The 12,142-nt window shown below is 53.4% G+C and overlaps 2 protein-coding genes across 2 annotated transcripts; one reads left to right on the top strand and one right to left on the bottom strand.

Annotated features, from left to right (window-relative positions):
- Positions 1-666: 666 nt before the first annotated feature.
- Positions 667-3,239, bottom strand: PV07_11548 (uncharacterized protein; the record flags this gene model as incomplete). The annotated part of the gene is made up of 3 exons (XM_016398994.1): positions 667-1,913; positions 1,971-2,254; positions 2,317-3,239. 3 exons carry the CDS (start codon positions 3,237-3,239, stop codon positions 1,009-1,011), a joined length of 2,112 nt encoding a protein of 703 aa, XP_016243556.1. The 3' UTR covers positions 667-1,008.
- A 2,950-nt stretch (positions 3,240-6,189) lies between these two features.
- Positions 6,190-11,829, top strand: PV07_11547 (uncharacterized protein; the record flags this gene model as incomplete). Its single annotated transcript, XM_016398993.1, has 15 exons — positions 6,190-6,269; positions 6,338-6,408; positions 6,466-6,572; positions 6,632-6,711; positions 6,766-6,909; positions 7,016-7,189; positions 7,253-7,418; positions 7,470-7,666; positions 7,726-7,828; positions 7,893-7,945; positions 8,009-8,374; positions 9,634-9,964; positions 10,028-10,440; positions 10,493-11,027; positions 11,089-11,829. 15 exons carry the CDS (start codon positions 6,190-6,192, stop codon positions 11,827-11,829), a joined length of 3,561 nt encoding a protein of 1,186 aa, XP_016243555.1.
- Positions 11,830-12,142: the final 313 nt, after the last annotated feature.

The following is a 12,142-nucleotide window of genomic DNA, read 5'->3' as shown; positions in this document are numbered from 1 at the left end:
TTGCTTTGATTGATTACACCCCGAGCAGACCTAGCTTGGGGGGCCGGTTTCTGGCTCGCTGCAACCAGTTCATCGTGATGATGGTGTGAACAACTGGGGAGCCTCTGGACGAGGGTGCGCTGTCGGTCTCCCAATGTCGGCCAAGGTCGTTGATCAAATCAAAGACTGTGTCTGCTAGGGTGCAATCCTGCTCGATTCTGCTGTCTCTACCATCCGCGTAACACGTGAGGGTTCGTCACAGATATGGCAAAAGGAGATTTGTTGCCCCGGTGCCCTTGTAGGAAGAGCAACGAGTCGCCAGCTTCTGTGCAGACCAGAAGTCTCAATGCCCGGTCTTTCTCAAATGGGGTGTACTTCGTTGGATATCGTGCGGAAGTATCTGATCTGTTGCGTGCTTGTCAGGAGCAGTCGAACCATGCCATGCAGTTCGCCAAACGGAATGGGTGGGAAGGAGAAGGATCCGAGTCCGGTCGATTGTCGCGTTAGCCCACGTATCGGCGTTGCAGCATCCCGATTGTCTTGTATCCATTGCTTTTTCCGTAAGGATGCCATCACCGGACGGATGGGGATGCCGCTATAGCTATACGAGAAGCAGTGATAGAGGTAAGAAGAGTAGAAGGGCGGGCAGCAACGCATTGAAGCATGGCCGGACACATCACCTAAAAGTCGCTTTTACGTGGTAGGGTAGACTAGATGCTATATTATTTAACCCTTTCGTTTCCTTCTCCGCTTCGGAATCTCAGCCGCTGTTTAGTTCTTATTGGCTCTTTTCAACACGGCTCAGTATTGGCAGCTAGGCCTCCGATATGAGAACATGGATACGAATGTTGCCCATATACATCAAAACACCACTCATCATCAACCTCGGTGGCGAAACCACCTCCCGAATTGGTACACGGGGGTCAGACTTCAGAAGGATTGCATCATTGCAATCACCGGTGGTAGTTGCACAGCAAATCAACGAGATTTTGAATTGATCCAGCTCTTCATCGGGTCAATGGCACGGATTTACATCAACATCTTCAACCAAGAATCGGAGTCGTCCATCATGAGAGAATCAAACTCCCGGAGCGAGTTAGCATCCAAGAGCAGGTCATCCCAATTAGTCGCTGCATATGTGAAAGGGTCATAGGCCGCTTCCGCCGAAACTGTGGCATCAAAGACCTGTCTTGGTTGTCTGTCAGGTGTTGATGGTGACTGCATGACATTACCGGGCAATGCGACCGCGGTAGGAGGTTCAAGCTGGCCCCTCGACGTTGCTTGCCTGTTCGATGGTTCAGGATTTGCGTTGCCTGCCCCTCTCAAGGCCGATGCTGGGGTAGGTGCCGATGCCAAGTAGGACGCAGCCTGGATCTCAGTCGGCGATTGCTCAGACCAGTCGCCAAAGACACTGTAGACGGGGCCCTCGCTTCCGCTGTCACATCGTCCATTGGTATTGATGCACACCTGCTTCTTGTGCAAATACCACAACCTGAGCTTGGCGAACGCCATGCCCCAGGTCTTCGCCTGCGGAAGGTATCCGTCTTGTGTAATTTCAGAGATCTTGCTCAGCATCGCGTCCAGATGTGGTATGGCCGATGCTTCTTCGGGATGGGTGGCCGGGGTCCTGGCTCTCGTTGCCTCTCTGAACGGCGTAAGCTTGATCAAAGCTACCGCTGCATATAAAGTCCACATGAGATAGTGATTGGGCAACGACCGAGCCAGCCGAGTCTCGAGAGATAGGTAAGCGTCAAGTAATGCTTGACTCGAGTCCAGACAAGAGCAGATTGAGCTAAGATGCTGGGAGCTTAGCACTATATCGGTCGCATGGAAATTCCCGGGTTCATTGCTCGCAAACAGTCTCTGGAGATAGCATCGCAAGGCGATTTGGTGGATACATATACTTGCAAACTCCGCCGAACATATCTTCAAGCCTACGACGTATTAGCACCGGCGACCACAAATCAAGGTCAGGCTCTTCAAGTACTGACGCTGGTCGACGAAGTTTGACGCTGATGTGTTCCAGCTTCCTAAGCGGTCTTGGAACGTTCTCAGCTGGTATTGGACTGTCGCACTGTCAAATTCACCAACTGCTTTCTTGTCCCCTGCGTCGAAAGTGTTTGACACATTATCTAGGATAACTTGTAGTCGCACGAGGCTGCAGAGTAGGGCATCTGAGCGCGGCATAGAATTTGCAGTCGACAAAACGTCGATGCAAGCTTCAAGATTCGATGATGGAGGCATGAGAGTTTGCTGTCGGAACAATGTGGCATTGCTAGTGTCGAGCAGAGAGATGAATATCAGCAGAAGCCAGTTAGGGCAGACCGGTCGGATTACCTTGATGCGGCATACCAGCACGCCAAGTATGCTCGAGCGACTTCCCTTGACTCATGCCTGTTAAAGTCCGGCCCTCGGGCAATCTTTTCCATCATACCAAGATCACACAACATAGTAATGGCTGCAGAGACAAATTGAGTTGGCAAGGCATGTGGTGAGTCCGGGTCATGGGCATAATACTGAGAGTACAAAAGGCACGCTTGGATGAGGTCGATACTTCGTCTACCTTGTTCAAGGATTTGCCTGGCCAGCTGGTGTTTCAGTTCTTTGACAAGTGGTGGTTGGAAAGAGGGCAAGATCGAGGCGCTTGCAACGCTCAGAATGGCAAGGAACAGCATCGGTTTAGCTTTCCTGCACTCGCGCAAATTGTTCTCTGAGGGTGACACGATTGGCAAGATTGGGCGCATTGAAGTGTTCCAATGGCCGAAAAGAACCTCTGCCGTTGGCACATCGAGAAGGCCTCGGCCGACAACGTCAAGATCGACTTGAGCGGAACAGTGCCTCGATTGAGATGCTTGGAAGTTTTCCAGCGTTGGGCGGGCGAATGAAACTGAAACATCTCTTGATCTTTCAGACGACACCGACTGTGTTGGTGTGCCAGAAACACTGGATTCTCCCGGTCGGTCCTGATATGATCTCGTGGATAAGGCGCGTGAAAGCGACGCAATCTTGCTCTCGAGCTCGCTGATCTTCTGCGAAGATTTCGCACGCGGTTTTGCTGGTCCAGGTCGGATGCACGCTCGAGATTTCCTGAGACAGGCTTCACAAGAATCAAGACCTCGCGCCACAACACATCTGGTTTTCGTCATTCGGCACGGTACGCATGCTATGGGGGCCTTGATGCGTTTTTCGGGGCGGCGCGCATTAGATATGGCGTCTTCTGCCACGTCCTGGCCCTCATTTCCTTCATCCTCGGGCTCCATGGTAGATTTTGTTGTAGTACCAATCAGTGATCAGGATGATAGGTCGATGTGTACCTCGTACATAAGCAGCTTCCGAGTTCTTGCGACTGATGAGAGTGCCAAGAGGTGTAATGACGGTCACACTAGGTTCTTGGCCAAACGCTACCCGACCGCACTAACTAGTATTAGATACCTAGCGAGCTAGGTAGGCACTTCTGTTAATCACTGGTAGGTATCCAGCAATGCGTCTCTGCCATTTCGGGTATGATCGCAGCGCGGCCTTGCTTTTGACAGCTATAAACCCCTCTATTATGCGGTCCACTACGCTCTGTATGTCCAAGTGCTATACCTCTTCTGGGGAACCCACATCTATTGTTGACCCTTCAAACGAACCCGCTCGAGGCCCCGACGCTATGCACAAACCCATGCCACCTCATCACGTTGGTATAACTGACTTGAGACTCTCCGGTGTCCTTTCCGGACGCCGAATGTACTTGATCCAACTGTATGGATCGGAAAATTCGTCCACCACACCATTGCCCGAGAATTTTCCCTGGACCACACTCGGGTACTCCCCAGCCAGGCCTACAACGCCGACATCCTTTTTGTAATTCTCCCACAGGGCCAGCAGTGCTTGGAACTTTTCTGGTTCTGTCTCTCGCAGATCATGCGTTTCTCCCGGGTCAAGGCTGATGTTGAACAATTCCCACTTCTGAGGTCCTCTTGGGCTGGGCACGAATGTAATTTTCCAATCGCCTTGCCTGAGAGCACCAGAGCCTGCAATTTCGAAGCCGACAGCATAGTTCCTATCGTGGATTTGGGGATCTTGGTCGGTTGCTAATGCTGGGCCCGACATCACCGCTTCCAGAAAAGGGACCCAGCTGCAGCCGCGGAGAGGGGCAATTTCTCGACCCTTGTATTGAGTCCCGGGATGCTCCAGCCCTGCCAGAGAGAGAAACGTCGGGACAAGATCCATGACCGTACAAAACGCATCAGTCACCTTGCCACTAGATTTGGACCGAACGTCATCAAATTGTGGAGAGGCACAAAGGGATTCCGGCAGCTTGACAACAAGTGGCACTCGACACCCGCCCTCGGTTGAATGCATTTTGAAAAGTCGTGAAGGCGCGGTGGCTGCCTGGGCCCATTGTGATCCGTACCAAACGAACGAATTACCTCGCCCAATATTGCCCAAGCTATTGTCGTAGTACTTTTCGATATGCTTCATGACGTTCTGGCCGACCAGAGGTAAAGCCTCATACGAGGCTCCCTCGGCTCCGTTATCGGACATGAACAATATCAGAGTGTCGTTATACTCGCCCGTCTCTTTCAGATACTCGATCACTCGGCCGATGTTCCAATCCATGCGGTCAACCATTCCGGCGTATACCTCCATCGCACGAGCTGACTTGAGACGGATTTCCTCGTCTAAATCGTCCCAATGCGCCTCGTCCGCCGCGGTGTTCACCACGGGATGCGGATTAATGTCAGGTTTGACTAGACCGAGACTGATCAACCGCTTCAGACGAGCCTCGCGAAGGGCATGCGGGCCAGCACTGTAGAAATTTCGGTACTTGCGAACACTCTCCTCGGGCGCTTGCAAGGGCCAGTGCGGTGCTGAGAACGGCAGATAGGCGAAGAATGGTTTGGACTTTTCGTCTGCCGTCCTCTCCGACAAGTATGACAACAGCTTGTTGCCATATCCGTCAGATGAATACCAGCCGTCGGGAAGCTTGTCCACGAACTGATCGTCTTCAACATGTAATGCACGCGTCGCTGTTTCGAAGAACTTCTCCGGTTCCGCCGTCGGATCATACTCGGGCGGCTCCCAGGCTGTATGAATACTTCAATGAGCTGGTTGCCACCGGAGGGACAGATATCTTGGACCTACCATAGTGATTTGCACATCCTGGGAGCAAGGCAAATGATCTGGTAAAACCTCGATTCTGTGGATGGTGTTCCTTTTGCAGACCCAAGTGCCATTTCCCGGACATTATTGTGTGATAACCTCCTTCCTGGAGCAGCTCAGGCACAGCAACCACTTTCTCGTTGAGGTAGCCCTCGTGGCCCGGCTGGCCATGGTGTGCTGCAGAACTACGAGTGAATTCCGCGAGCTGACCCAGCCCGGCAATATGGTGATCTGTGCCGGTCATGAGCATCGATCTCGTTGGAGAGCACGCTGCTGCAACATGGAAAGAGGTGAAACGAAGACCTGCGGCTTCAGCTGCAAGAGCATCAATGTTGGGCGTCTGGATTTCTGACCCGAAACAACTGCAGTCGCTGAAGCCCAGGTCATCAGCGACGATGACGAGAAAGTTGGGCCGTTTCTCTGAAACGGCGTGAGTTCTTTGGATCATATTCGACAGTTGTTTGAGCTCCCAGATTGCAACCTGGCACGTTTTTGTTTCTTAGATGCACGCACGATGGCACATATAACATGCAGTAAAGGAGACAGGTCGTATATAAAGAACCCGCCAGCGAAGATGAATTCAACCTCCAGAATCTTCCCAGCTTCCAGGGCTAGGACCAGAGATTTCTGCAACAGATTCCGGTACGTATCCCATTTCCGAGTGCGAAGATCAAGTTCAGCAACATCATGACTGGCCTCGCGTCGCCAGGCCCCGCCGTTATGTCACCGAAGTCCGACAGCGAACTCCGTGAGCGCAACTCGGCCCCGCCTCGTTCCCACGCTTTTCACAACTTTTCCCAAAACCAACGCTCACGTCGGCAACTGGACACCAGTTCTCGATGTTCTCTGCAAGCAGAAGCAAGGAATCTGACTCTGGCTCTCTCGATGGAGCTCGCCCCGAACTCCGCGATTCGCCATCAAACTACTGGTTGACGCCATTTCTGGGGAGACATGGAAGGTCACTCACAGTCTGGCTTCTTATTTATCCCTGGACCATGCATCGCCCTCCAGACCGTCGACTTTCTGTAGGAAGAACTGAAACCTAACACCAATACCGGCATCATGAAATCGCAGAATGAAGAAAACCTCACCATGGGCAGCCGTCTCCGGCTATTCTCCAAGACTACGGTTTTCATCATGATGTGGGCATATCACTATCACACTCCACCTGCGGATGGGCCAGGGGATAACGACTGACTGGATACCCTAGATACACGGCCAGCTGTGCCTTCAACTTTGGGTACGACGTTGGAAACTTCGGTGGCGTTCAAGGCATGCAAAGTACGCTCAAAGTTCGCCATGATGCTGCTGGTCGTCCGCGCTGATCATGATATATAGGCTTCGGAAAGATATTCGGCCAATACTATGAGAAGACGGGGAAATACGCCCTGCCAGCGTATCTCTCCTCTGTCATGACTTCGGTGCCCTTCTTCGGAAAAGCTTTGGTATGCGTGGTCCTCTACCGATCGCTGGGAGGTCCCTTGACTGATGTTTGGCGGATCAGGGTGTCATTTGCGGCGCCTGGATTGCTCAAAAGTTTGGCAGAAAGCCGGCGATAGCGATCCTGATTGCCAATGGCTTCATGTAAGGAGTATGAAATCGCTATACGGGATGCCGATCTGACGACAAGTTTACAAGAGGTATTACCTTGCAAACCGCGGCAACAACAGCAGCGCAGTTTACAGTGGGCCGTGTGATGAATTTTGCAACAACCGGATTGACGATCATTGTGGTACCTATTTACCTTGCTGAAACAAGCCCTCGTGAGCTTCGAGGAATGATGTACGTGACGAGTTTCCGTGTACCGATTTTGTCGACGGCCATGGCTATCAACACACCACACTTTGACCCGACTGGCTTGGGCATCTAAGCTAACTTGGGACAAAAGGAACGCAACGATCCAGTTGATGATCATCCTGGGTCAATTGGTAGCCTCACTGGTCAACTTGGGCACCAAGGACTTTAAGAGCAACGCGGGCTGGCGAATCCCGGTCGGTCTTCAATTCATTCCTGCAGGACTTCTGGCACTGCTCTGGTTTATGCTACCCGAATCGCCTCGATGGTGAGTTTTCTGAGCTGAATGTTTGATATGGGGACATCAAGGCTGAATACAGTCTCGGACTAGGCTCCTCTCACAGCATCGCACTGAAGACGCCGTCAAATCCCTCCAGAAGATCTCCAAGAACAGCAAGCCGATGGGCGAAATCGAGTCCGACATCGCCATGCTTCAGAGAGAGCGTGCTAATGAGAGCAAGGGTACTTGGGGAGAGGTGTTTGACAAGACAAATAGGGTCAGTATATCGTCATGGTGTTGTGCGTCCAGCTGCTTACCGTGGCTCCAGCGTCGAACGGCCGTCGCCGTGCTTGCAATGTTTGGACAGCAAATCACGGGCCAGGCTTTCGTTTCTCAGTATTCGGTCATCTTCTACCAACAGCAAGGCTTTGCAAGCGAGGCATTTGTCTTCACAGTGCTCAATAACGTGGTCTCGTTGGTGTGTCTCATCTTCACCTGGTTTATTGTCGACTCCGTTGGTCGCAGGTAAGATTCCAATTTAGAGATTTGCCAGGGTCAGTTCTTTACTGACAATGTCCTCACAGGCCGATCCTTCTCTTCGGCGCATTCATGATGGCGCTCTTTCTACTTATTTTAGGAGGCCTTTCCACAATCTCAGACCCGACCCAGGCGGCAAGGCACATGAGCGTAAGCAACTATATGCGGCATGCCCGGGCGATAACAACAATCTCGAAATGCTAATTTCTCACAGATTGCCAGCGTCATGCTTTTTGGAGCCGGGTACAGTCTTTCGTGGGCACCAGTGTTAGTATCCTCCTCCAAAGAGCGTCTCAAGCCCTTCAGAACTAACCTCCTTGCCCTGCACAGGTCCTACATTATTGTCAGCGAAGTTGCGTCGACAAGAGTCAAGGAGAAGACGAATTTGCTGGCCTGCGTGATCTCCGTCCTCACGACCTTCGTCACTTCCTTCACCATCCCTTACCTGATCAACGACCAATACGCCGGGCTCGGTGGGAAGGTTGGCTTTGTGTACGGCTCCATCTGTGCCGCCATGTTTTTCGTGGCCTATCTCTTCATCCCCGAACTTAAGAACCGCAGCTTGGAAGAGGTGGATCAGCTGTTTGCCTCAAGCACTCCCATGCGCAGGTTTGGACAGGTCAAGACTCAGGCGGCGGAAAAGATTGAAGCCACCGAGGTGCACGAGGTGGAGTATACCACCAAGGATGAGGAAGCGTGAGCTCAGAAGTGTGGCCAGAGAGAGATTTGTATAGTTGCCCCCAAACGAGCATTGCATGCCTACAACAACGGCCAAGTCTCTATCTCACGATACTCTAGAACAGGCCTCCTCGTAAAATAGTTACCGTGCGCATAAGATATTGATTACTCTGTGCACGTCGCCCTCTCCCTAGGACAATATCTCTCCAAAGCCCACCACGAAACGAACCATCTGCTGTCTCGAGCGTCGGGCTGCGTAGAGACCATGACCATTCGTGACACAAGACCAGCACACAGTGGCTCACCCTTTCCTAGAGCAGACCCGGTAGCCACGCGGTAACAATGAGAGAAGATCTTCACGACGCAGAGACCATTGAAACCTGTGAGCCGTCCATTTGCCCCTCTTCTTCACTGAACTTTATCCGGGGGAATGCGGAGTTTCGGGCTCCAAGGGGCAAAGGAGGCAAATCTCCCTGTCTCTCCACAAGCTTCCCATTTCTATATAAAGGCCCGCCGAGATGCGAGCGAGCCGCCGACAGCATCAACCTTCTGTTCAGCTTGTCCTTCGACCTCTCGCCGCTCGCTCCGGAACAGACATGTGACATTCCCGCCCCCTATGGAACAGCAGGTCGATTCCAGACCGAAAGCCCGTAAGATACACATTGGTTTGGCATCATGAGATGACGCGACTAATCTGCGGCCATCAGCGTGTCTCATTTGTCGGGCTCGCAAGGTCGGTGCCCTCAGGTGCCATTGCTGGGACAGAGGTGGAACTTGTTGCTAACCGGTCCGCCCGCAAAAGGTGAAATGCGATCGGGCCCAGCCAGCGTGCAGTGCCTGCGTCCGCCTAGAGGTTCAATGCCCCGGATACACGAATGCTGGGAGGCCGCTGTCGCAGGCGGAGCTGAGTCGGTCTGCCGCTGGCATCTTCGAAGCGTCGGGCATCGTCAAGCGCTTTATTGGTTCCTGTGTCGAATGCCGGCGGTCCAAATGTCGATGCTCCCGGACGAGACCGAACTGTGAACGGTGCCGCCAGAAGGGTCTCGCGTGCACCTACCCAGGCCAGGAAGACATTTCGAGGAGAGACAGCCCGAGGTCGCCAACACACTTGGTGTCCTCGCCCAGCCACGTTGCCAGTCCCCCTATCCAAACAACTCCGCTACAAACCAGGTTGGGTCGGACCAGCGCCTCGAGTAGGGAACAGGCCGTGGGGACAACCTGGTAAGAACTCTGGAGATTCCGCAGTCTCAGTCCAACGCGTGGCTCATCGCGCACAGGCTCAACGATGACTCGATTCCGCAGGACTTGGGTGTGCTACGATCCCTGATCGATGCTTACTTTGATCATGTCCATCCCTTGAGGTGTCTGGGTTTTATCCACAAGCCAACCTTCATTTACGCCCTGGAGAGAGGTGCGTTGACAGACGAATACAATGAAGCATTGATCTACATAATGTGCGCTTTTGGAGCAAAGTACTTGTCCTGGGACACTCATCGGCCTCTCTGCCTTTCTGATGATGAAACCGAGGTGCCTGGTGCTCAGTGGGCGAGAAAGGCCAGGGAAATCGCGATGAAAGACATGGCCATCCCGTCCCTGCAAAATCTCATGGTGAACATACCTGATCTAAGAAAATAACATCTTTTGTTGGGGCTGAATTGACAAATTGTTCAGGCCTTGGTCCTCATCTCAGAATACGGCGCTGGTGCTTGCGGAAACGCCATTGCCTTCGTGTTGGCCGGCTGTTGCCAACGTCTGGCTCGTCTCCTTGGCCTTGATGCTACCTCCAGGTCGAGCGTGAGGTCTGGCTTCGAATCTTGCGAGCATGAGAGCCGCAGGAGGCTTATGTGGTCTTGCTTCATCCTCGATGGCATTGTCGGCTCGGGCGTCGATGCGCACAGTCTATCTAAGGACACGATCCCGAAAATCCCTCTTCCTCGCCCCGAGTCCGAATTCTTGTCTCAAGTTCCAATTGACGAACAGGAACTACCCAGACTCGAGAGTATGGAAAGTCCAGAAGCGATCCAACCCGTTGACTACCGAGGCCAAGTCGTCTACCTTGTCCAGCTGCGCACTCAGGTCCTTAGGTATGTTGGTTTGTTTTGATCTTTGCCATAATTGACCAGCCGTGCTCCCCAGGTTGATCAGAGGATCGCTCTCCGCGAGCGATATTCAGGGCCCAGACTCCCCCTTTGTGGACCTACTCAATCGTCTGGAGTCGTGGTACGCGAATGTCCCCGCGAAACTTCGTATCACCGATCTCAACATGTACATCCTCAAGGAATTGAACATGCTCGGGCCAGTCTTTGCTCTTCACCTTTTCTACCATACGGCGGTGTCCGACCTGACGCGTGTATCGCTTCCTGGATTCAATTTCCCCCTTGCCGCCACCTTCGAGGAGGTCTCTGAGGGTTTCCGTCGAGACTGCCAACGACGTTGCCGTCACCATGCCGACGAGGTCTCGCGGCTGATCGGTATTGGACTGAAACACGGAACTCGACCATTTGACGACCCATTTTGCTTCACCGCCGCCTACGAAACGACAAAGATACAAATCATCCACTGCACTACAACAGAGAACCGTCGGCAGAGGGAAAGAAGCTCAGCAGAAGCAAACATCCGCTGCAACACCAGACTGATGACGTTGATGGGGCGAGATGGCTCTCATGTCCATGTAGGTTTCAAGCGCCGCGCCCCATGGGACTGAAGAAGGACAGGCAGCTTACAATATGCAGGTACGACCCCTCGTCGCCCTCTTGCACCGGTTCGGGTTCTCCAAGATCGCTCTCGAATGGGACCCTAGGTCCTCGGCCGACGAAGACGACAATGTCGAGATCTCGAGCCCCGTGGATTCCAACCATTTGTCCAACGTTTCGATACTCAGGATGGCTCGCGCGGAGATGCGCCGGCACGAAAGCCAGAGTACCAAGAGTCCAGCGTCCCAGGGTGGCATGATCACGTCTTTAGCAGAGGATGGTCGAGGATCCAGCGCCATGGAGCAAGTGCAGAGTCCGCTGCTGGCCGATCGACGCCATCGTGGGAGAGACTCAAGGATCGTGACCAGAATCCCCGACGCTGGAGAATTCCATTCGGCTTTGGACAATGCGACGTCTCCGCCGCATTACACGGCCGGGCTTCATCGCCCAACGGGCTTCGACTCGATAACCAGAGTCTCCGCCGACATCAGGCAGGACTACAGCACTCTCAACACCGACAACGACCAGCCCTACAACCACGCGACCGTGGACCCCGTCGGGTCGGCTGGCCTGTTCCCAGACGCGAGCTGCTTCCTCGACGCTTCCGCCTCGGACGACTTTGCCGACGACTACGCCAAACTCGCGATGGAGATGTCCGACTACATCACCTGGAACGCCGCGGACTATACTCCATGGCTGCCGCTCAATCCTGACCCGACGACACAGGACACGCAGAACTACGTCCAGCACGGCGACCCTCGGCCTTCCGTGCCCGGGTAGAACCGCCAGTGGCCCGTTTTGAGATCTGTCCCGGAGGCCGGTTTTGGTGTCGGCATGGATGAAACAGGACCTTGCGTGCTCGGGGACATCTCAGAGGCTAATGTGCCCGAGGATAGAAGGCAATGTGGATTAGGCCTCGCAGACCCGTCCAGTCCCTTGATTTTCCGGACTGATGCGCCTTGCTTCGAGGGTGAATGAATGTCGGGTCGGGACAAGGATCAAATGCCGCGGACGACAGTTGAGACAGAGAGTCAGTATGCTCTCTGCATGTGTCTATCTCTCAAAGTCAAGTGCAACGCTACGTGGCAACTGT

Source organism: Cladophialophora immunda, assembly GCF_000835495.1.
Source record: "Cladophialophora immunda strain CBS 83496 unplaced genomic scaffold supercont1.7, whole genome shotgun sequence".
NCBI classification, from domain to species: domain Eukaryota; kingdom Fungi; phylum Ascomycota; class Eurotiomycetes; order Chaetothyriales; family Herpotrichiellaceae; genus Cladophialophora; species Cladophialophora immunda.
Note: the sequence above shows the minus strand (reverse complement) of the source record. Positions and strands in the feature narration are given on the sequence as shown.